Below are 23,558 nucleotides of genomic sequence, written 5' to 3' on the forward strand. Positions count from 1 at the left end.
ATGATAGCAGTCCGTCCAGGCCCTGACGCAGCAAAGCAACCCCAAACCATGATGCCCCCACCACCATACTTCACAGTTGGGATGAGGTTTTGATGTTGGTGTGCTGTGCCTCTTTTTCTCCACACATAGTGTTGTATGTTTCTTCCAAACAACTCAACTTTGGTTTCATCTGTCCACAGAATATTTTGCCAGTACTGCTGTGGAACATCCAAGTGCTCTTGTGCAAACTGTAAACGTGCAGCATTGTTTTTTTGGGACAGCAGTGGCTTCCTCTGTGGTATACTCGCATGAAAACCATTCTTGTTTAGTGTTTTACGTATCGTAGATTCGCTAACAGGGATGTTAGCATATGCCAGAGATTTTTGTAAGTCTTTAGCTGACACTCTAGGATTCTTCTTCACCTCATTGAGCAGTCTGCGCTGTGCTCTTGCAGTCCTCTTTACAGGACGGCCACTCCTAGGGAGAGTAGCAGCAGTGATGAACTTTCTCCATTTATAGACAATTTGTCTTACTGTGGACTGATGAACAGCAAGGCTTTTGGAGATACTTTTATAACCCTTTCCAGCTTTATGCAAGTCAACAATTCTTAATCATAGGTCTTCTGAAAACTCTTTTGTGTGAGGCATCATTCACATCAGGCAATGCTTCTTGTGAAAAGCAAACCCAGAACTGGTGTGTGTTTTTTATAGGGCATGGCAGCTGTAACCAACACCTCCAATCTCATCTCATTGATTGGACTCCAGTTGGCTGACACCTCACTCCAATTAGCTCTTGGAGATGTCATTAGTCTAGGGGTTCACATACTTTTTCCACCTGCACTGTGAATGTTTACATGGTGTGTTCAATAAAAACATGGTAACATTTAATTCTTTGTGTGTTATTAGTTTAAGCAGACTGTGATTGTCTATTGTTGTGACTTAGATGAAGATCAGATCACATTTTATGACCAATTTGTGCAGAAATCCATATCATTCCAAAGGGTTCACATACTTTTTTCTTGCAACTGTATGACCATTCTGCGGCCCCGCAAAAAACATAGAACATGTCCTATTCTTCTCCGTTTTGTGGACAAGAATAGGCATTTCTAACATAGTGCGTAATGTGCGGCACCGCAAAACGGATATGGTCAGGTGAATGGGTCCAAACTCAATGTGAAAGGCTTATATTATTGAAGCCAGTTGTGAAATAAAATTAATAAACAAAAATGACAACTATAATAAAAAGATAAGTGAAAAAGCTGGAAATAAAAAATGAAAATTGATGGAAAACATGGCCAAGAAAAATGCTTAACCCCTTCCTGACATGGCAATTTTTCCTTTTTGCATTTTAGTTTTTTACTCCCAGCCTTCCGAAATCCTGAACTTTATTTGTCGGTTCACATAGCCGTACGAGGACTTTTTTTTTTTTTTTTGAAAAAGGGGGGGGGCAATTTGTACTTTCTAAGGGCACCATTTAATATTGCATACCATGTAGTGGGAAGCTGGAAAAAAAATCCAAATGGGGTGGAACTGAAAAAAAAAAATGCAATCCCAACACAGTTTTATGGATTTAGTTTTTATGGCGTTCACTGTGCAGTAAGAATGACTTGTGCTCTTCATTCTCCATTTCAGTACGGTTACAGCGATACCACATATGTATAGTTTTTCTTGTATTTTAATGCGGAAGAAAATAAAAACGTTTGGGGATGGCAAATAAAGGTGCGAATCCACATGTTTTGTCAAATTATACAGCAACAGCTTTTCAGACCACGACTTCTTTGTTTGACCACGCCTTCTACATATTTAGCCCCGCCTAGAATATGGGGCCACTTTTACCTTTTTTTCCAGGGCCACTTACAGATCCCCATCCGCCCCTGCTAGGCTGTAAAACTCCCTGTACCAGCTTGGTGGTCTTCACAAGGATAAACTTTATTCCTCTAGACATGCATCAAAAGCAATCATGATGAAATGTTAAAGAGCATCTGCCAGCAGGATCAACCCTATTAAAACAGATGTAATGTCCGATAACATTTTAACAGGGGAATTTAGCATGGATTCTGTGGCAAAAATCCGCTGAACAGCAGTGCAGAAATCTCCTCCTCCCCATTGTTTTCAAGAGGAGGTCGTGGTTTACAGCTACTTCTGCACCAAGGACATACATGTGCTTTGTTGGAGCAGCCAACAAGAAGCCATGGCCATATAAATGTCAGTGCCCAGTGTCTTTTTCATTTAGAATCGGCACCAAATTCTGCTGTCAAAATATGAACGGCGCTTTATGCAGATCTGTTGCACTATTAAAGGGGTTTTCAGGAGTTCAATATTGATGGCCTATCTTAGGTCATCAATATCTGAAAGTTAGGGGGCCGACAGCTGGCACCCCGCCGATCAGCAGTTTGAAGAGGTCCCGGTCAGTTCTTTGGTTACATGGCCCATTGAAGTGATGTGGACTGCAGTACCAAGCACAGCAACCACACAGTGTACGTACGGCGCTGTTCATGGTGAGGTGTGAGGAGGCAGCAGTGCTTACCGGAGCACCGTTGCCTCTTCAAACAGCTGATCATCGGGGGTGTCAGGTCACCACTGATCAGATATTAATGATCTTTCCTGAGGACAGGTCATCAATATGGAACTCTCAGCTATTGGGAAGTTCATCCATATGTGTCTGTTTTTATAATGTTTTTGTTAATAGGCTGCTCCTTGGTTATTCACAGTTGGGCAGTAGTCAGTCTGTGTGATTGGGTCATTCTCACTTCCTTTGGAAATTATGTAATCAAGCCATAGGTATTTTGCTTCAATTCCTTATATATGGACGTCCAAGTGCCTTCTAGTCACAATGAATAAAGTAGAAAGATAGAATCCAGTAATTCTTACTATCTATTAACCAAAACTAAACCTATATTCCTTGTCTTATTGATTTCTGCAGCCATCAAGTTTTACCGTCGAGCTATGCAGCTTGTGCCTGACATTGAGTTCAAGATTAATTACAATTGGTCTCCGGATGGTGACGGAGTGGGAAAAAACTTGTATGTACACACTGGTTTTCTGTTAACTATGACAAAATCCTTGCTTTCTCGTACTAGTAAATAAATGCCATGTGTGACTAAGGCCTCGTTCAGATCTCCGTCAAGCAGATCCGGCACAAATGTTGGCTAGGCAAAAAACCATTGCAGCCGGATCCCATGATATATAATTAATAGGGGTATGACGGTGATCTGTTGAATCTGACAGCGGATGCGGTGAACGCCAGTCAGAACAGCCTGCCGGAAACTTTCTCCGGAAATGAACACAGACTAGCATATGCCATCAGTGTCAGATAGGCGCTAGATCCATGTCTAGGACTCACTACTATCTACAGAATGATACCCCATTAAGTGAGCAGAGATCAGCCGAACATGCACAGCCACCCTCTGTTCACTGCTTTGACAGTTCTGAAGATAGCCATGCGCTGGCATTGCGATTTCCGCCAGTCCTATAGCAGTGAATAGATAGCTGGCTGTGCTTTTATGGTGTACTCTACATTCGCTACATTAGCTGAGCGGAGCGGGCTCCTGCTTCTGCTTGCTTCGCTAAGGCTACTTTCACACGCGTTTTCCCTTTCCGCTATTGAGATCCGTCATAGGATCTCAATAGCAGGGGAGAACGCTTCCGTTTTGTTCACATTCATTGTCAATGGGGACGAAACTGAATGCACCAGAATGCATTCTGTTCCATTTGGTTGCGTCTCCATCGCGGACAGAATAACTCTGCAAGCCAGGAGCAAGACGTCCTGACACACAATGTAAGTCAATGGGGACGGATCTGTTTTCTCTGACACAATAGAAAACAGATCTGTCCCCCATTGACTTTTTCAGTGGTGTTCATGACTGATCCGTAATTTCTATGTTAAAGATAATACAACCGGATCCGTTCATAATGGATGCAGATGGTTGTATTATCAGTAACGGAAGCGTTTTTGCTGATCCATGACGGATCCAGCAAAAACGCTGGTGTGAAAGTGGCCTAAGCTGACATGCAGTTCTCTTAGCTTAGCAGAGCAGGCAGAAGAAGGAGCCCACTCCACTCAGCTTCAGGAGTTAGTAAACCCCGGGGGGCACGGGCAGAAGCAGCAATATGCGCTCCTGCCTGTACTCCCTGCTTATGCGGCCCTATTCACAAACTTCACAGGCCGTACTCCGTACACCGCTGAGCTGTCACCGGTGTACAGAGAACTGAGGTTTAAGTGCACAGGGAATGGTGCGCTTTAGGTAGGGAAAAGTAGAATAAAAATCGAAAATTAATTGATGAAGTATATTAGAAAATGTTTTATTAGGGACATCTTATTAACATTTTACACAAAGGTTTAGTTACGCTTTAAGCAGGGTGGCTTTTGTTCAGTGGGGACACATAAACTGCTGCCTAAAATGTCGTCTGCTTATTTGCAGTATGGATGACGCCAATGATGACAGCAAGATGTACGACCTGTTATCCTACTTCCAGCAACAGCTGACATTTCAAGAGTCCTCGCTTAAATTGTGTCAGCCAGAATACGACGTCAACCAGACTCATATTTCAGGTGTGGGCGTTTTTTAATTTTTTTTTATTTAAAAGGTAGATTTTCCTGTTCTGTGGCTTGCTTGTTACTAGTTATTATAAAACTGACACTAGAATACTTCCAAAATGTAGAGCAAGAATGATACTTGGTCTAACAAAATGAATTAGCACCAAATGGGCAATGGCAACCATTACAGAATCTGTGGCTCTACTGTTGTACCCCGCTCCTCTGACAGGATCACACATCATTATACTGATTCAGAATGCTCTGTAACCCTGACATAATGCTGTGAGTGTAATCCAGTAGATTTCAGGACTTATCAGGGTTACAGAGCATTCTGAATCAGTATAATGATGTGGAGGCCAAAACAGGACCTCATACTGACAAGCTGCGATTTTATCGTGGTGACAGTACTGAGATCAGGTTGTGGTATTTTTCAACGCCATCATATTAGGGTACATATAAAATGGTGATTAACTTTTGGGAGGAATGGAAAGAAATGGCAATTCCTTTTTATTGTGTGTGTTAAATTTTTTGCTGTTCACCAATCAACATAGAAAACGTTACCTTTAGGGCTCATTCAGACGGCCGTATGCTGTCCGCAAAAATACTGAATGCTATCCGTTTTTTTGCGGATCCGCAAAAAAAATGAAACATGTCCTATACTTGTCCGTGAAAATCAGGACATGGCCCCATTGAAGTCTATGGGTCCGCAAAAATACTGAATGCTATCCGTTTTTTTGCAGATCCGTTTTTTTGCGGATCCGCAAAAAAACGGATAGCATTCAGTATTTTTGCGGACAGCATACGGCCGTCTGAATGAGCCCTTATTCTGCAGGTCAGTATGATACAGCAGTGTCAGTATGTATAGTTTGTTGTACTGTTGCTCAGCAAAAGCTGGTTTATTTCTGCATTGATGGAGGTGTCTGAGGGCTGGTTTTTGCAAGATGAGTTGATTTTTTTAATGGTACCATTTTGGGGCATTTCCATTCCATATTTTTCGAAGGACTGTAGAACAAAAATGCAGCAATTCTGGCATCTTTTTTTAAAATGATGTTAACTGTGCAAGTAATAGCGGGCCATCATTAGACGCCCAGTTGTCATAGCAGCCATCAACACCCCACTGGGGTAGGGGAGCAGATGGTGTCCAGTCCTTCTGTCTAACCATTATAATTCTGCAGTCTCTACTGTCTACAATATCGAAGGGGTTACATGGTTGGGATCTCCAATCCCGGCAGTTAAAGGAGTTGTCCCACGAATAATATTCTACAGTTTTTAAACCAGCTCCTGTGTCTAAATACACTGCTCAAAAAAATAAAGGGAACACAAAAATAACACATCCTAGATCTGAATTAATTAAATATTCTTCTGAAATACTTTGTTCTTTACATAGTTGAATGTGCTGACAACAAAATCACACAAAAATAAAAAAATGGAAATCAAATTTTTCAACCCATGGAGGTCTGGATTTGGAGTCACACTCAAAATTAAAGTGGAAAAACACACTACAGGCTGATCCAACTTTGATGTAATGTCCTTAAAACAAGTCAAAATGAGGCTCAGTAGTGTGTGTGGCCTCCACGTGCTTGTATGACCTCCCTACAACGCCTGTGCATGCACCTGATGAGGTGGCGGACGGTCTCCTGAGGGCTCTCCTCCCAGACCTGGACTAAAGCATCTGCCAACTCCTGGACAGTCTGTGGTGCAACGTGACGTTGGTGGATAGAGCGAGACATGATGTCCCAGATGTGCTCAATTGGATTCAGGTCTGGGGAACGGGCGGGCCAGTCCATAGCATCAATGCCTTCGTCTTGCAGGAACTGCTGACACACTCCAGCCACATGAGGTCTAGCATTGTCTTGCATTAGGAGGAACCCAGGGCCAACCGCACCAGCATATGGTCTCACAAGGATTCTGAGGATCTCATCTCGGTACCTAATGGCAGTCAGGCTACCTCTGGCGAGCACATGAAGGGCTGTGCGGCCCTCCAAAGAAATGCCACCCCACACCATTACTGACCCAATGCCAAACCGGTCATGCTGGAGAATGTTGCAGGCAGCAGAACGTTCTCCACGGCGTCTCCAGACTCTGTCACGTCTGTCACATGTGCTCAGTGTGAACCTGCTTTCATCTGTGAAGAGCACAGGGCGCCAGTGGCAAATTTGCCAATCTTGGTGTTCTCTGGCAAATGCCAAACGTCCTGCACGGTGTTGGGCTGTAAGCACAACCCCCACCTGTGGACGTCGGGCCCTCATATCACCCTCATGGAGTCTGTTTCTGACCGTTTGAGCAGACACATGCACATTTGTGGCCTGCTGGAGGTCATTGGCTCTGGCAGTGCTCCTCCTGTTCCTCCTTGCACAAAGGCGGAGGTAGCGGTCCTGCTGCTGGGTTGTTGCCCTCCTACGGGCTCCTCCACGTCTCCTGATGTACTGGCCTGTCTCCTGGTAGCGCCTCCATGCTCTGGACACTACGCTGACAGACACGGCAAACCTTCTTGCCACAGCTCGCATTGATGTGCCATCCTGGATAAGCTGCACTACCTGAGCCACTTGTGTGGGTTGAAGACTCCGTCTCATGCTACCACCAGAGTGAAAGCACCGCCAGCATTCAAAAGTGACCAAAACATCAGCCAGGAAGCATAGGAACTGAGAAGTGGTCTGTGGTCACCACCTGCAGAACCACTCCTTTATTGGGGGTGTCTTGCTAATTGCCTATAATTTCCACCTGTTGTCTATCCCATTTGCACAACAGCATGTGAAATTGATTGTCACTCAGTGTTGCTTCCTAAGTGGACAGTTTGATTTCACAGAAGTGTGATTGACTTGGAGTTACATTGTGTTGTTTAAGTGTTCCCTTTATTTTTTTGAGCAGTGTACTTTTCTAATTACATGTAATTAAAAATGTATTATTGCTACCGAGTTATTAACTGAAATCTATCCGTATAGCGCCACCTGCCGTTTGCTCTTTTTCTAATTTCTTTGTCCTGCTCACTGACATGGAACCACATGCTCGGTTCTATCCTGTAACTGCCACCAGCTGCAGCATCCAGGACACGCCCCCTGAGAAAGGACACTCCCCTCTGAGCTGCCAGCTTGATATAACTAGCAGAATAGTTGGAGCAATGAATGGGGAGATCTCTGGAGCCATGTGAGGTACAGGGCTGGTTCTAGCTTTGTTAGAAAAAGGTTGCCATGTACTATATGATGTCTCATTTTAATTTTTTTACATTATTCATTAGATAATCCCTTTAAACCAGGAGTATTTACAGCCGTAGTCCTGCTGTTGATCACGCGGGCGCAGTGAAAGTGCACATACAATCAGAGTTGTGTAAAAGGATGGCACTGGACTGAGCTGGATGTTACTAGTTTAAGATTGGGCCACCTACCCATTTCCTGCTGACCAGACACATTTTCCATCTTTTTTAGTACATGAGTATTCGAAAGCTAAGACTTTCTTTCTGTTCCGTTATTTAAATGCTTTTCTTGTTAATACATGGGGCTGATGACTGCTTTAAAGTGCTCTCATTTAGCAGTGGTGTGGCATTGACAGTAACTGGTCTTATGTAGAAACTCATTACATATTTTTTTTGTGTTTTAGTGCTCCCTATGGAGGTACTCATGTATATTTTCCGCTGGGTGGTTTCCAGTGAGCTTGATCTTCGTTCTTTAGAACAGCTGTCATTGGTCTGCAAGGGCTTTTATATTTGTGCAAGGTACGCTATTCTGGAATACTTAAAGGAAATATGTTAATCAGAAAACGACCTGTTTTTATGTAAAAAAAATATATAAAATTGGCATTTTCATGTTACTATTTATAATTAGTTTTTTTTATTTTTTATCCTAAAATCAATCAGGTTTTGCAATGGCCGCTAGGCCTAGTAATATGTCAAAACTCACTGTTTAGGGATATAATTGACAGCAGCCACATGTACCATAGGCACAATATAGACAGGAGCTGACCTCTCTACGGGAGAGTTTTCTAGGCATGCTTTATGACCTGTTCTGAGGTCATTGTACAAGGAAGGAGTAGATAAGCTATGACAGCACCTATTCTGAATGGAGGATCCTGTCTTATTTCATTGTAATACTGTCTGTGATGATGTTGAGATGACTGCTGTAAAAAGTGACCTTTACAGAACAGGATGTCTTGACATATTATTAGGCTCAGTTGCCAGTGTGAAAATTGGAGGTTAATGGAGTCTATCTAGATTTGTTGGGATCTGTTAAAAAGGTTATCTATCATGGCTCCTGCAAGTAATGCAGCCTAAGAGATTGTTATGGAAGTAAAGGGTAGATTTATGGAACTATTGGTTGGTTGGTGTATTTGTTTTTATGATTTAGAATAACCTTTTGTGTTAAAACACATTGTTATGCTGCTTTATAGCTTGCTTGTCTCAAATTGTATGTTCTGTATGTTGATGGCTATAACCAATGTGTTTTAACATCTTTAGTGTTTTCTTATATCCTTTGAACCTAAGGTATATTATACTTTTATAATGCAGGGATCCTGAGATCTGGCGTTTAGCATGCTTGAAAGTCTGGGGACGAAGTTGTGTGAAAATGGTACCATATATTACATGGAGGCAGATGTTTCTAGAAAGGCCACGTGTCCGCTTTGATGGTAAGCGTTTATTTTAGCTTTGCCTTTCAGATTTGTTAGCAGATTGTAACTATCTGCTAAATATGTTGGATGTGTCATTGTTTGCGTTTAACAATTTTCAAAAAGAGGACCTTTCACCTTTTATTTTAATTGTATTCTAGATAAATACCTTTAATTGCGGCCCCCCCTGAATGTTTTTTTAAATATCGCTCGTTTCCTGCTCAGTATATTAATACTGAGCATCCCTACAGGAAGGAGGAGACGCCAGGGTTTCTCAATGGGCGTCTCGCTCTCCCTGGCTGTGCTGCGATCCAATCACAGTGAAGAGTGTCACAGCCAGGGAGAAGGTTTCTACCTGGCTGTGACGCTTTCCGCTCTGATTGGATCGCAGCACAGCCAGGGAGAAGGAGACGCCCATTGAGAAACCCTGGCGTCTCCTCCTCCCTGTACCGATGCTCAGTATTAACATACTGAGCAGAAAAAATAGAGAGGGGCACTGCGGGGCGTAGGAGCGATATAAAAAAAAAAAAACATTCAGGGGGGCCGCATTACCCTGAAAGTAAAGGTATTTATCTAGAATAAAAAAAAAAACACTGAAAGGCCCTCTATTACCTCTCTTACCTCTCTTACTGTTCACACTGTGGCAAAAAGGCATTCTTATAAACCTTGGCGAACGCTGGACATGCACATAACATGGCTGTTGACAGAGCACTTTAGCCACAGACATATACCTCTGCCAGTGCTTGTCTTTCAGTAGTAATATTGCTTTCCCTGGATGTAATGTTCTCACTGATGGCTTGGTGGTAGGTATCATTCTGTCCTTGTTTTTGCCGAGGTCAACCAACAGATGGCAGAGCCTACTGGGTTAAAACCAGGATAGACAGAACAACAACCCCAAGAGGTGGATTCAGACTATCTTAGGGAAATATTGGGCTGATGATCGGAAATAAAAAAAACTCTCGTTCCTGACTTTATAGAAGTCCTGGCTATACGATCATGTGACTGCGATCACATGATCCACAATTATGACACATGGTTCATCTGGTAAGAAGTGCGCTGAGGAGGCATACATATTAATTTCATCAAGTATATAACGGGCGATTACCGCACAAAATACCTCTTCCCCTGACGAACCCACCTTGGTGAAAGTCTTTGGGTGAGTGACGGACACTGCCATGACTAGCGCCGCAAACTTATCCTTTTTTTATGTTTTTGCTCGTATTAATTGGACTTTTTTGCGAGTTCTGGACTTTGAGCCGCGTGATACTTGGACGGTTGGAAAAATTCATTCCTCTGTGTACAAATACCCTGGCATTGTTTATGTGGTGTCATGTGATGAACTTTACTGCCATGCCATGCTATTTTCTGTCCACCAGGTGTCCCTCCTGGTTCATATTCTTTTTCACTGTTGTGTGGATTCCTGTACATTTTATGAATTTTTTTATCAACGTAATTTAATAAAGCTTTTGATTTTATATGGTTTCTCTACTTTTTCTCAATTTGGGTGTAGACACAGGTTTTTTTTTCTGGTAGCAGTTTTAGTTATATAGTAAGTTTTATCATTTGTGTTGACTGCTATGGAAGGACAGTATATTACTGGTGAAATGAAAAGGAGAAACGGACAAAAACTTTTCTATGCTTATTGTTTTTTAAAAAAAAACTTTCTGATGAATGTGTCCCCTTAAAGTGATTCTCATCACAGAATAAAGAACCGCTATAGTGTGCTCATAGTATTCGCTTAAGGGGGTTGTGCAATGCCATATCATCGATGACCCATCCTCAGATTAGGTCAATATCAGATTGGTGAGGGTCCGACTTCCGACACAGCCGCCAATAAGCTGTTTGAAGGGTTTGCGGGGTTCGTGGGGGTACTGAGCCCTCTTCTTTATTTATCTGCATGCCATCTCCCTTGTATTGGCAGTGCAGTGTAATTACACCTTGCCCTTTTATTCAGTAGATTGGTACGAGTCCCACCACTACAATGGAGACAGTGAGCAGGTATGTCTTCTTTCAGAAAAGTGGATTCTCCCTTTATGATTCCGCATGGTCCTAAAAAGGGATTAGCAGCGTGAAAAGCAACTATTTCTCAGTGTGTTTGCTTGGCGATTTGTGGAGGCGTACCGCATCAAGCACCATGAACTTCCATTCCAAGTTACTGCCCATTCTGCTCGGGAAGTAGGGGGCCCCTTGGGCAGTGCATCACAGGGCTTCAGCCCTTCAAATATGTAAGGGTGCAACCTGAATGTCCTTACACACCTTCTGTAGATTTTACAAGGTGCACACCTTTGCATCCATGGACGCTTCACTTGGGCACAAAGTTCTGCAGGCAGTGGTTCACTGACCACTTCCATTTTTTGTATTTACTTGCCTACCATTGGGACTGCTTTTGAACGTCCCATGTTCATGCCTGTGTCCCCAAATGAGAAAGCTAGTTTTTTTTTGTACTTAACGTGTAATCTGATTCTTTTGTTCATTGGGGACACAGCTGGTTTCTTACATCATCATTTTTTCTGCTTCTCCTGCTGCTTTTGTTGGAAGGGTACAGCTGGACTATTTTTTTTCCCATCATGTATAATGGAACCAAATGGAACCGTTATGTGTCCCCATAGACATGTATTAGGACAGAGAAAAATGGACTGTATCTTAAAGGCTTCCTTTTTGCATTCCGTCCTAAAATTCTGTTATATTCCGCTATAACAGAACCTGTAACAGAATTCCATAACGCAAATGCGAATCCGGGATTTTAATATTGAGCGCTATCCACAGGATCCCATTCAAGTGTATAGGAACAAGATGTCTCATAGAAGTGAATGGGAGGGCTTGTAATTACACCGGCTCACCGCTGCAATGTCAATGGCGAGCAGGTAAACAATGAAGGGAAGGCAGTGCTTGCACAGATCAGTCTTCTCTTCTACCAGCTGATCAGCCGGGGTGCTGAGTGTCGGACCCCCGCCGATCTGATATTGATGACCTATCCTGAGGATAGGTCATTGATATTAAAATCCAGGAAAACCTCTTTAATGTCAGATATGGCGCCAAGTTTTAAAATAAGGGAAGTTCAAATCATAAAATAGAGAATACTTACTATATTGTCATTTTTTTCTTTGTGCTACTCACTGATTTTAATTTCTTTATAAATGTTCTATTTTGATGTGTTTATAGGTGTGTATATTAGCAAGACAACATACATCCGCCAGGGAGAACAGTCTCTGGATGGATTTTACCGGGCTTGGCATCAAGTAGAATATTACAGGTACCTTTTTTTTTTTTATCACATTTTTACTCCACTTTTTAACTTTCACACGACCGTATTTCTCGCTCATATCATTGGGGGACACAGGACCGTGGGTATAGCTTGCTGCTGCCACTAGGAGGCGACACTAGGCTGAAAGCTGTTAGCTCCTCCCCTGCAGGCTATACCCCCTCCAGCCTGGAGAGAGCATATCAGTTTTTAGCTTAGTGTCGTAGGAGGCAGACCTCCCTGCTTTGCAGGGTGGCGTTTTTCTTTTTTCTTTTGATTTTATTATTTTTATCTTTAATTCACAGACTACTGGAAAGGGGGCACAGGGTCGCCTGCGTCCCTGTATCCCCGGGAGGCTGGCCGGTGTATCTAAGTCACCGCCTTGCCTCCCCCAAGAAGGCAAAGTGGACCAGGGCAGCCTCGCTCCCCTGCTTCCCCCCAGCAAGAGGGCCACCCTCTCTTCAGCCCTTCTCTGCCTGGACCCCTGTCGCATGGTGCCAGCGGTCATAGGGTGGCCCTGCTGGTGTTGCATCATAGGGTGAAGAACACAGATGAAGACAGGTAAGTAATCTGCTTCATTCCCCTAGCTGCAGGAGAACCTCCTCCATCTTCCACCCGATCTCCGGCCTTACTGCTCTCGCCGCACGGCCGCTCTGCGGCATATCGGGTCTATTTATTAGAGGCGGCGGCATAGCACAAGGGCGCGCTTATGCGCCGGGGGGAACGTATTGCAGATTGGGGCGCTGGGCATTACCTTTCAGCCGCAGCGGTTCCAGTACCGCTGCGGTCAGGGCGGGACATGGGGAACATAGGCATTCTGACCTCACTTCAGCATTAGGCTGCCGTTCCCGGGCTGGAAGGGGGCGTGGCTTGCCTACACCGGTCTGGAAGGGGGCGTGGCTTGCCGGTTTCGGTCTGGAAGGGGGCGTGGCTTGCCGTTCCCAGTCTGGAAGGGGCGTGGCTTATTCTCCCACCCTGATTCAGCATCCTGATTCTTCCTCGGCGCTGCGTGGGTAGGACACAGGACCTGGGACCTCCATACTGGTAGGCAATCGATACCCCCATCCAGCAGGAGATTTGACCATGTCTGACCCGGCCACTGACCCCCACCAGGCACCCTGTAGGACCACTTACTATGCCTGCTCCTTATGTTCGGAGAAATTCCCTCGTGGTCAGTCACTATCACTGTGCTCTGCATGTCAGAAACCTGCACAGAGCCATCCCCCTAGGGCACAACAGCCCACAGAAGCCCTGGAGCGGCCTGTCCAGGGGGAACCAGACTGGGCAAGGTCCCTGTCACGGGCAGTGGAAGACCTCTCAAAAATCTCCCATTCCACCCTTTCAATGCTGGGTCGTTTGGTAGAGAAATCACCACCAGCGCAACCCGCACAGTCGCATAGCGCACAAACCAGAGGCAGACTTCCTAGTAAGCGCCCCAGAGCAGGCACCCGTTCCTCCTCTGACGCCTCAGCATCCCCCCCTGCTCCTGGATCCCATTCACAGGCGTCCTCCCTTTTAGGCGACGCACTGTCAGAAGGAGAGCTTGGGGATTCGGATGCAGATATGGATCCGGAGCACTCTTCTCAGATTGCATCCATGGTGGATAGCCTGATATCGGCAATAAGGGACACCTTCCAGGTTCAGGAGGACCTTCCCTCCACTAGCCAACAAGGGGTGTCATTTCTGCGTACGAAGCAGAACCCCAAATCGTTCCCATCACACAACGATTTTTCTATCGTTGTCACGAAGGCTTGGGACCAGCCAGGTTTGCGTTTCATTATTCCGAAACGCCTAGACCTACTCTACCCTTTTCCACGCGAGTCCGTGGACAAATGGTCCTCCCCACCGAAGGTGGACCCACCGGTTGCTCGCTTGGCAAAATTCACTACCATCCCGGTGGCGGATGGCTCGTCCCTCCAGGATCCAGTGGACCGCCGCATAGAGTCACTCTCTAAGTCGATCTTTACGGCGAGCGGTTCGGCATTGCGGCCGATTTTCGCCTCTGCCTGGGTAGCCAAAGCAGTTTCGGAGTGGTCCCTCCGTTTGAACCAGGACATAGCGTCCGACCTCCCTCCCGCTGAACTTCAATCGTCAGCACTCCAAATTTCTCAGGCAGGGAAATATCTCTGTGAAGCGGCTCTGGATGCTGGGACTATGATCGCCCGTTCCTCAGCTCTCGCCACTTCCATCCGCCGGGAGTTGTGGCTCAAGGCCTGGAAAGCCGATTCCTCATCTAAGCGCTCCGTTGAGGCTTCCGTTCTCGGGGTCTCGGCTATTTGGGTCCAAATTAGATGAGATTATTTCGGAGGCTACGGGTGGAAAAAGCACCCATCTGCCCCAACCCAGGGCAAAGCGGCCTTTTCAGTCCAGAACTTCATCTTCTCGCTTTCAGTCCTTTCGCCACTTTTCGGGCACCCGTTCAGCACCCACCTCAGCGGCGGGGCCGCCCGATCAGGATCGGCGGAAAGGACCGTCCTTTTAAGCCCCAGCAGGCCTGGCGTCCGCGGCCTCAGCAGCCTCGCACAGCCCCAGGTAAGCAGCCTTCAGCATGAAGGTTTGTCCCCACCCTCACAGATGGGGGGGCGTCTTCTCCTGTTTCAGGAGATTTGGCACGCCCATATTCCAGACGCATGGGCGCTCGAGGTTGTCTCCTCGGGCTACAAAATAGAGTTCAGATCTCTTCCCCCCAACCGCTTCTTCCTCTCCCAGCCCTCCAGGGATCCCATCCGGGCAACGGCTCTTTTGCACGCAGTCCAGTCACTTCTCTCACGGGGGGTGATTTCCCCTGTTCCCTTGGAGGAGCGGTTTACGGGTTTTTATTCCAACCTGTTTGTGGTCCCCAAAAAGGAGGGCGATGTGAGGCCAGTGCTGGACTTAAAACTGTTGAACCGTTATCTGCGGGTTCAAAGGTTCAGGATGGAGTCCCTCCGTTCCGTGGTTGCTTCACTGGTGAAAGGGGAGCACATGGTGTCCTTAGACATCCAGCATGCATATCTCCACATCCCCATCGCCACAGCCCACCAACGGTTCCTTCGATTTGCCATCCAGGCAGCTCATTACCAGTTTGTCGCTCTGCTGTTCGGTCTGGCGACGGCTCCGCGAGTATTTACAAAAGTTCTTGCCCCTCTTCTGGGGATTCTGCGGTCCAGAAGCATTACTCTTCTCCCGTATCTGGACGACATCTTAATCAAGGCACCTACAGTGGCTCAATGCGAAGAGAGTCTTCAGATTACGATGAGCACCCTCACTCGCTTCGGGTGGATAATCAACCTGAGGAAGTCATGCCTGTCTCCCACCACTCAGATCAGATTCTTGGGCATGACACTGGACTCCGAGGCTGCCGTGGTGAGTCTACCACTGGACAAGAGATCGGACATTCAGAGGACGGTGCGTCTGCTCATTCAGCGCCGCAGGGTGTCGATTCGCAGCTGCATGCGAGTACTGGGCCTGATGGTGGCCTCCTTCGAGGCGATTCCATTCACCCAGTTCCACACCAGGGATTTTCAGAGGCTCATTTTGTCCTCCTGGGACAAGTCCCGGGATTCTCTGGACCTCAGGATCTCTCTGTCCCACCCAGTGCGTGCGGCTCTTGGCTGGTGGATGGTACCGGACCACCTGTCCTCGGGGAAGTCCTTCCTCCCAGTGTCATGGACGGTGGTCACGACCAGCGCCAGCCTCCGCGGCTGGGGAGGGGTCTTCGGTACTCGGACAGCCCAAGGCGTTTGGTCTCTGTCGGAGTCCAAACTACCTATCAATATACTGGAGCTCCGGGCCATCTACCTCTCCCTCTGCCATTGGACCCCCTACTTGCAGGGCCGTCCGGTCAGGATACAGTCGGACAACGCCACAGCGGTTGCCTATATCAACCACCAAGGGGGGACTCGCAGCGGGACGGTGATGAATGAGGCCGCAAGGATTCTGCAGTGGGCGGAAGCCCATGTTCCGGTGATCTCGGCTATATTCATCCCGGGTGTGGACAATTGGACAGCGGACTTCCTCAGCCGAACGATGGTGGACTCGGGGGAGTGGTCTCTCCATCCGGAGGTGTTCGAGGACCTTTGTCTCCGGTGGGGACGCCCGGAAGTGGATCTGATGGCGTCCAGGCTAAATCACAAACTCCCGTGCTTTCTGTCTCGTGCAAGAGATCCGATGGCGTACGACGTGGACGCCCTCGTGGCTCCGTGGGACAACTTTACGTTTCTGTACGTGTTCCCTCCGTTACCGCTCCTACCTCGGATCCTATGCAGAATCAGGATGGAGGGCATTCAGACGCTTCTGATCGCCCCAGACTGGCCTCGTCGAGCTTGGTACTCAGAGCTCATTCTTCTTCTGGGAGACGTGCCGTGGCCCCTTCCACTCAGGCCCGACCTGCTCTCACAGGGCCCAGTCTTCCACCAGGGTTTAAATACGCTACGTTTAACGGCGTGGCTATTGAAACCTTCCTGTTGAAGCAAAGAGGTTTCTCCGATGCGGTTGTTCGCACGATGATTAGGGCTAGGAAGCCCTCCTCCGCCAAGATCTATTATCGGACGTGGAAATCTTTCCTCTAATTCTGTGAGGACAGGGATCTTCCTCCCAGGCAGTTTTCCCTCCCTACGGTGCTGGCTTTCCTTCAGGCGGGTTTAGAGCTGGGACTAGCTCTGAGTTCGCTGAAAGGTCAGGTTTCTGCTCTTTCCATTTTTTTCCAGCGTACACTGGCGGTGTTGGGTCCGGTCAAGACTTTCATACAGGGAGTGGCTCACACCGCAGTCCCTTATCGGCCACCGTTGCATTCCTGGGACCTGAATCTGGTGCTGGTAGCGCTCCAGTCCGAGCCATTTGAACCTCTGCGATCAGTCTCCCTTCGCATGCTTTCATGGAAGGTTGCGTTTCTGGTTGCAATTACCTCCATCCAGCGGGTGTCGGAACTGGCGGCTCTCTCGTCCAAAGAGCCCTTCTTGGTGTTTCATCAAGACAAGGTAGTACTCCGGACAGTGCAGTCCTTCCTGCCGAAGGTGGTGTCGGCGTTTCATGTTAATGAGGACATTGTTCTGCCCTCTTTTTGCCCTGAGCCTTCTCATCCTAGGGAGGTGGCTCTTCACCGTCTGGATGTGATACGGGCCTTGCGGATCTACCTGGCAGTGGTGGCCCCCTTTAGACGTACGGACTCCCTGTTCGTAATCTCGGAAGGTCCTCGTAAAGGTTTGGCAGCCTCGAAGGTGACGATTGCTCGGTGGATTAGATCGGCCATTGCAGAGGCCTACCGCTCTAAGGGCAAGGTTCCTCCTCCCGGTATCACGGCTCACTCTACCAGGGCGGTCGGGGCTTCTTGGGCTCACCTTCACCACGCTTCGGCGTCTCAATTGTGTAAGGCAGCGACTTGGTCCTCTTTACACACCTTCACGAAATTTTACCGAGTGCATTCTTTCGCCTCGGCGGATGCTGCTCTTGGCCGCAGAGTTTTGCAGGCCACAGTGTAGTGTCTTACCGGAGGGAGTTGGTTTTGTTCTGGGCCAGTGGTTGTTTCCCGCCCCGGGGACTGCTTTAGGACGTCCCACGGTCCTGTGTCCCCCAATGATATGAGCGAGAAAACTAGATTTTTGTGAACTCATCTGTAAAATCTCTTTCTCGCTTTATTCATTGGGGGACACAGCACCCACCCATTTTTTCTTTTATTATGAGGCCAGTGGGTCCGAGTTGCCGGTTGGGGCTGGTGTCCGGTTTGGTTTTTTTGTTGGGCAGTGGTCCTTACTGGTTGTGTTTTTGTTTCGGTACTGTTTCTCCTACTGCTGAAGCACAAACTGATATGCTCTCTCCAGGCTGGAGGGGGTATAGCCTGCAGGGGAGGAGCTAACAGCTTTCAGCCTAGTGTCGCCTCCTAGTGGCAGCAGCAAGCTATACCCACGGTCCTGTGTCCCCCAATGAATAAAGCGAGAAAGAGATTTTACAGGTGAGTTCACAAAAATCTAGTTTTTTGGGTCCACATGCGTTCCACAATTTTGTGGAATAGGTGCGGACCCATTCATTTCAATGGGGACGCAAAAGATGCGGACAGCACACTGTAGTTCCGATCCGCTGCCCCGCAAAAAAGATAGGCATTTCTGTCATAGCGCCGGTATCTGTGTTTTGCGGACCCTAATTAAGATCATAATGTAAAGCAACTGTATTTATTTATTTATTTATTTTGTCTTATAGGTATATGAGATTTTTCCCTGATGGACCAATTATTATGCTTACCACCCCAGAGGAGCCCCAAACAATTGTACCTCGTTTAAAGACAAAAAATTCACGGTATGCTTTAGTGCATTTTTCATAGAAGGCGCTTTAAGTTTGTGAACATTTTAGAATATATATTTTGTCCACTGATCTGTTTTATACAGCAATGCATTTTCATTGCAAAATATGAAATGGAAGAAAGCCATTCTTTCAGCTAGATACATACATCATGCAGCAAGTATGTTCTCATCAGATGTGACAGCTTTCCCAGCAATCTATCCGAAAATAATGTATTTCAGTGTAATAAATTGAACTGGCTGTGCCCCCGATCTAAAGCCTGCTTTGTTTAAAGGGCCACATTTCCAGATATCGTTCCTGTATTAGCCACAACAATGAAAAACTGAGCCTACTATCAACCGATAAGTGTATGTTTCTACCACCCCAGGAAAAAGGTTGATTTTGCTGGGAAAGCAGTCTCTGACCAGACATTTGCCTCTGTAGGGAAATGTAATATTGTATGACAGGCATTCAGAAGAATTGCACTCCGTATAACATGAGCTGCTCAGGTCTGCCAAAACTTTTATGGGCCTTTATTCTGACTAAGGGCTCATTCACACGAATGTTAGCCATCCGTGCCCTGTGCTACGGATCGCAAATTGTGATACACTATGCACGGACACCGGCCTCATGAATCCCGTATTGAGGCGCGGACCCATTCAAGACAATATATGGCAAAAGATAGGACATGTCCTATCTTTTGCGGTGTGGAGGCACGGACCCAAAAGCCCACGGAAACGCTTCGTAGTGCTTCTGATCCGTGCCTCCGTGCCGAATCTTGTACATTGCGGACCCATTCAAGTCAAGCGATTCGCAATACATGCACAGACAGCCTACAGTCGTGTGAATGAGCCCTATGGAGGGAGTGTATTCATGAGAATTTTTGTCCCATTAGGAGACTTTTACATTTTAATAATAATGCATTGGATTGTGCTGTAGTCAGGGCTAATGATGAGCAGTTGGGTAACAGGAGGCTTCCTCCTTTGTTGATGTTGGAATTGATATTGATTTTGAAATTACAAGGAAAAAAGGACAAGATCTGAGTTTTCACTGATCCTAGCCATTCCCATGGGGTAGCAGCTCAGTCACCCACCTCTAAGGTGTGATCATGTGGCCACCGTTACATCCTTTGAAGCAATCCTGTTTAGTGATTTCTGTTTCCTTATCAGAGCAGGATATTGGCTATTTCCAGCTGTCCCATAGATAGAGAATGAAGCAGCAGGGCACATGCTCGACCTGACACTTGGTAAGGACGAGGGAACTGCAATTTCAAAGCTATTATTTTTGGCCTCCTGAAGTGCCATTTGCTTCTGCCATCTTAACTTTGAATCTTATAGCCCTGTACACCATCAATGATCAGCAAGCAGTTGCTCTTATTTTTCTCCATTTTCTTTATTCCACAGAACTGATGCAATGTTGCTTGGCCATTACCGTCTTTCACAAGATACAGATAACCAAACCAAAGTTTTTGCAGTAATAACAAACAAGGAGGAGGTATGTTTTATTAGTGGCAATTAGAGTTGACTATTATAGGATACCAGAAAGAAAATGACCTGTTTAAATCAAGTCTTTATGGATTAGCCATTACAAGATCACAATAAGTGCAGTGACAGATCATGACTAGAACACTCTCCTATAGAAGTCAATAGGACATATTTATTAAGACCGGCGTGCACTACGCCTTTACATTCTCTTTTTCCCCCAAAATTTTATATTAAACCTAGTGCAAAAACGTGATGTGAACCCAGCCTTAGAAACTTTGAATGCACTTTTTGAACGCTTACATTTAATTTTCATTCAACATAGAAATCTGCAGAGTACCAAAGGTATCGCTACTTCCGCCGTTCTCCAGTGCAGGAAACAGATCGTAGTTTTCATGTTGGACTTCAGCTATGCTCATCTGGTCGTCACAGATTCAATAAGCTGATTTGGATTCATCATTCATGTCATATTACTTACAAGTGAGTTCATTTTTATTTTTTTTACATTTTAACGACTGATGTGTTAAAGTATCTACATTTTCAATAGAACATAATCCACAGCGGCTATGGCTCTTTAGAGGCTAATGGAATGAAATGTAAAGCTCACACATGGCATATTTCTTGTGGATTTGCAGCTGCAGGCACAGATTTCTCCTATCATATGATCCGAATTGATAATATGACTTTCCATATGTGACTTGCTTCCTATTACTGAATCCTTGAATGCTTCTTTTGCAGGTCCACTGGAGAGACGGCCATCACAGCATTTGACATTGACAAAATGTACACTCCACTGTTCTTTGCTCGTGTGAAGAGTTTTACTGCTGTATCTGAGAGACCTCTCTGAGGTCTTTCTTCTCATTTCTTGCATGGTATTTACTGATCAAGGGAAAGCAATGGATCATCGGCATACAGTACATTTATTTCTGCTGCAGATAAGCTGGGAGCTTGCTTTGGGGGCATGTAGGGAAGATCTGCTTTTGTAAGCTTGAAATTGTAATTTCTTCCTAGTGCATCTTATAGGATAATTGAATAAGTTTGCCTCTGAAGTTTCTTTACTATAATTTATCCTATCCTCATACTGAGTTTCCAGGAATTTTATCAGAAGTGCGGCATTGGGATTCACCCAGCTTAATGACGGTGTGATCCTCCAAGCAGTTGGCATAACCTCCTCAGTAGTACTACCAAAAATTACATTTCTAAATTACAACTGAAAATATGTGTAGATGATTATAAGTAAAAAAAAAAAAGTATAAGAATGAATAATTTTAAACATTGTGGTGGTCATTAACTGTTGCCATTGTTTTATATAAGCACTATTAATTTGAGATGTGTGCAATATACAAGAATATCAAGAGAAAACAATCATGGTCTTTTATACTGTATATATTTTAGTTTGCTTTGCTGGAAACCTGATAATTAAAAATGGCTTAAGGTCTTTGTTCAAGGCATTTTTTTCTTATTATATGAGGACTTGTCTACAAATAGGATCCTGCTCATTGAAATGTGCAATGTTATGAATAAACACAGAGATGGGACATTATACGGACACTGCCTTGTTTCATGTAAGGGTATGTCCCTTTGTTCACACATACATTGCATCACTTATTTTGTACTAAGGCTAAGGAACAGTCTTTATTATAGTCCAGAGCTGCATTCACAAGTCTGCAGTTTTGCAAGGTCTCCCAGTATCTCTTGTTTGCGCAGAGCTTGCATCATGGCAAATGTAATCAAGTACTGCACGGAAATCTGATGTGAAAAATATCAGATCTCACTGTGTTAAAACTCCCCTAAGGGCCCCTTTACACTACCCAATTGAGCAGACGATTGTTGGGAAAGAAGCGTCCCTTCCCGGCCAGCGCCTGCTTCTCGGTGAAGGAGACCCCTTAATTTACATGCAGCCATCCCCTCCACAGTATCCGGAGGAGCCATCGCTAACGCCATCACTCTCAACAGAGGCTGTTTGGACGGCGCGATCTGCTGCCCTCGAACGATAATTGAGGTGACCTATTACCCGATGAATGAGCGTTTTGCTCATTCATTGGGTAATCAGCGACACCTTTACACAGCCAGATTATCGCTAATGAGTGTTCATACAAACGCTTGTTAGCAATCATATGCCCGATTTTCAGGCAGTGTAAAAGGGATGTTTTTATTGACAATCTGATTCTAGCAACAGCAGCACTGTGAATGGAGCAGTGTAAAGTAGTCTGTTCATGTTCTATTTTTTACAGTGCGGACGGATCACGGACCCATTCAAGTTGAATGGGTCTTGATCCGTCCCGGCCGCCGCACGGATGTTGCCCGTACATTGGGGACCGCAAATTGCCGTCCCCAATGCATGGAACGGCCGTGTGCATGAGGCCTTTTGCAGAGGGAATGCAATATTCCCCCAATGCCGTACACTAGCACCTAATCTCCATAACTCATTTCATTTCCATATACCGATATGTAATTATGGCTGCTCAGCAGCGAATTACATGAGGCCTAAGAGCCTGTGATGCATTGGCAGGCACTTGAATGACAAATGTATGAATATAATGTGTGGTACTTATTATTTTTTTTATAGTTGCACATGGAAACAAATATTTAGTAAGATTGGAATTGGCGACATTCATACTTATGTATAGAACTACTGATGACATTTGTAGGAGGAACATTACTTGTACCTGCTACCAGCTCTTTGGTTCTGGGTTTGATGCCAAGCAAATCAGGGACAACATCTTCTTGGAGTGGGTATGTTTTATCATTATCTAAGAGCTAGGTGACATTGTCACTAGTATACGTGTGAGCTGAGGAGATTGCGGAGTAATGTGATTGACAACCATCTCTCTACATGGATCACTCTGGAATTTTTTTGGAGCTTTGTAAGCAGCTGGAAATAAATTGTGCTGACAGGTAACACATTAGTACTGTTGGCCACTATTCCTAAGTTTGTATGCACATATCTCTGAGATTTGAGTCTAGCATTTCTTTATGTTGAATTTCATATACAGTCAGGTCCATAAATATTGGGACATCGATACAATTCTAACATTTTTGGCTCTATACTCCACCACAATGGATTTGAAATGAAACGAACAAGATGTGCTTTAACTGCAGACTGTCAGTTTTAATTTGAGGGTATTTACATACAAATCAGGTGAACGGTGTATGAATTACAACGGTTTGCATATTTGCCTCCCACTTGTTAAGGGACCAAAAGTAATGGGACAATTGGCTTCTCAGCTGTTCCATGGCCAGGTGTGTGTTATTCCCTCATTATCCCAATTACAATGATCAGATAAAAGGTCCAGAGTTCATTTCAAGTGTGCTATTTGGATTTGGAATCTGTTGCTTTCAACTCTCAAGATGATATCCAAAGAGCTGACACTATCAGTGAAGCAAGCCATCATTAGGCTGAAAAAATACAACAAACCCATCATAGAGATAGCAAAAACATTAGACGTGGCCAAAACAACAGTTTGGAACAT

The 23,558-nt window shown here is 45.5% G+C and overlaps 1 protein-coding gene across 2 annotated transcripts in view; it reads left to right on the forward strand.

Moving 5' to 3' along the window:
- FBXO9 (F-box protein 9) overlaps nucleotides 1-21,628 on the forward strand; it is a 63,641-nt gene extending 42,013 nt beyond the window's left edge. The window contains exons 5-13 of one of the 2 annotated variants that reach the window (XM_040428560.1): nucleotides 2,902-2,989; nucleotides 4,400-4,530; nucleotides 8,110-8,224; nucleotides 9,014-9,132; nucleotides 12,274-12,364; nucleotides 18,527-18,622; nucleotides 20,008-20,098; nucleotides 20,411-20,565; nucleotides 20,824-21,628. In XM_040428560.1, the coding sequence (XP_040284494.1) occupies nucleotides 2,902-2,989; nucleotides 4,400-4,530; nucleotides 8,110-8,224; nucleotides 9,014-9,132; nucleotides 12,274-12,364; nucleotides 18,527-18,622; nucleotides 20,008-20,098; nucleotides 20,411-20,565; nucleotides 20,824-20,932 (995 nt within the window). In that variant the 3' untranslated portion in view covers nucleotides 20,933-21,628. Of the gene's footprint in view, nucleotides 1-2,901; nucleotides 3,002-4,399; nucleotides 4,531-8,109; nucleotides 8,225-9,013; nucleotides 9,133-12,273; nucleotides 12,365-18,526; nucleotides 18,623-20,007; nucleotides 20,099-20,410; nucleotides 20,566-20,823 lie in introns of both variants that reach the window. The other variant, XM_040428559.1, reaches the window with a different exon arrangement.
- Nucleotides 21,629-23,558: the final 1,930 nt, after the last annotated feature.

The sequence above is a fragment of the Bufo bufo genome, chromosome 4 (genome assembly GCF_905171765.1).
Source record: "Bufo bufo chromosome 4, aBufBuf1.1, whole genome shotgun sequence".
In the NCBI taxonomy this organism is placed as follows: domain Eukaryota; kingdom Metazoa; phylum Chordata; class Amphibia; order Anura; family Bufonidae; genus Bufo; species Bufo bufo.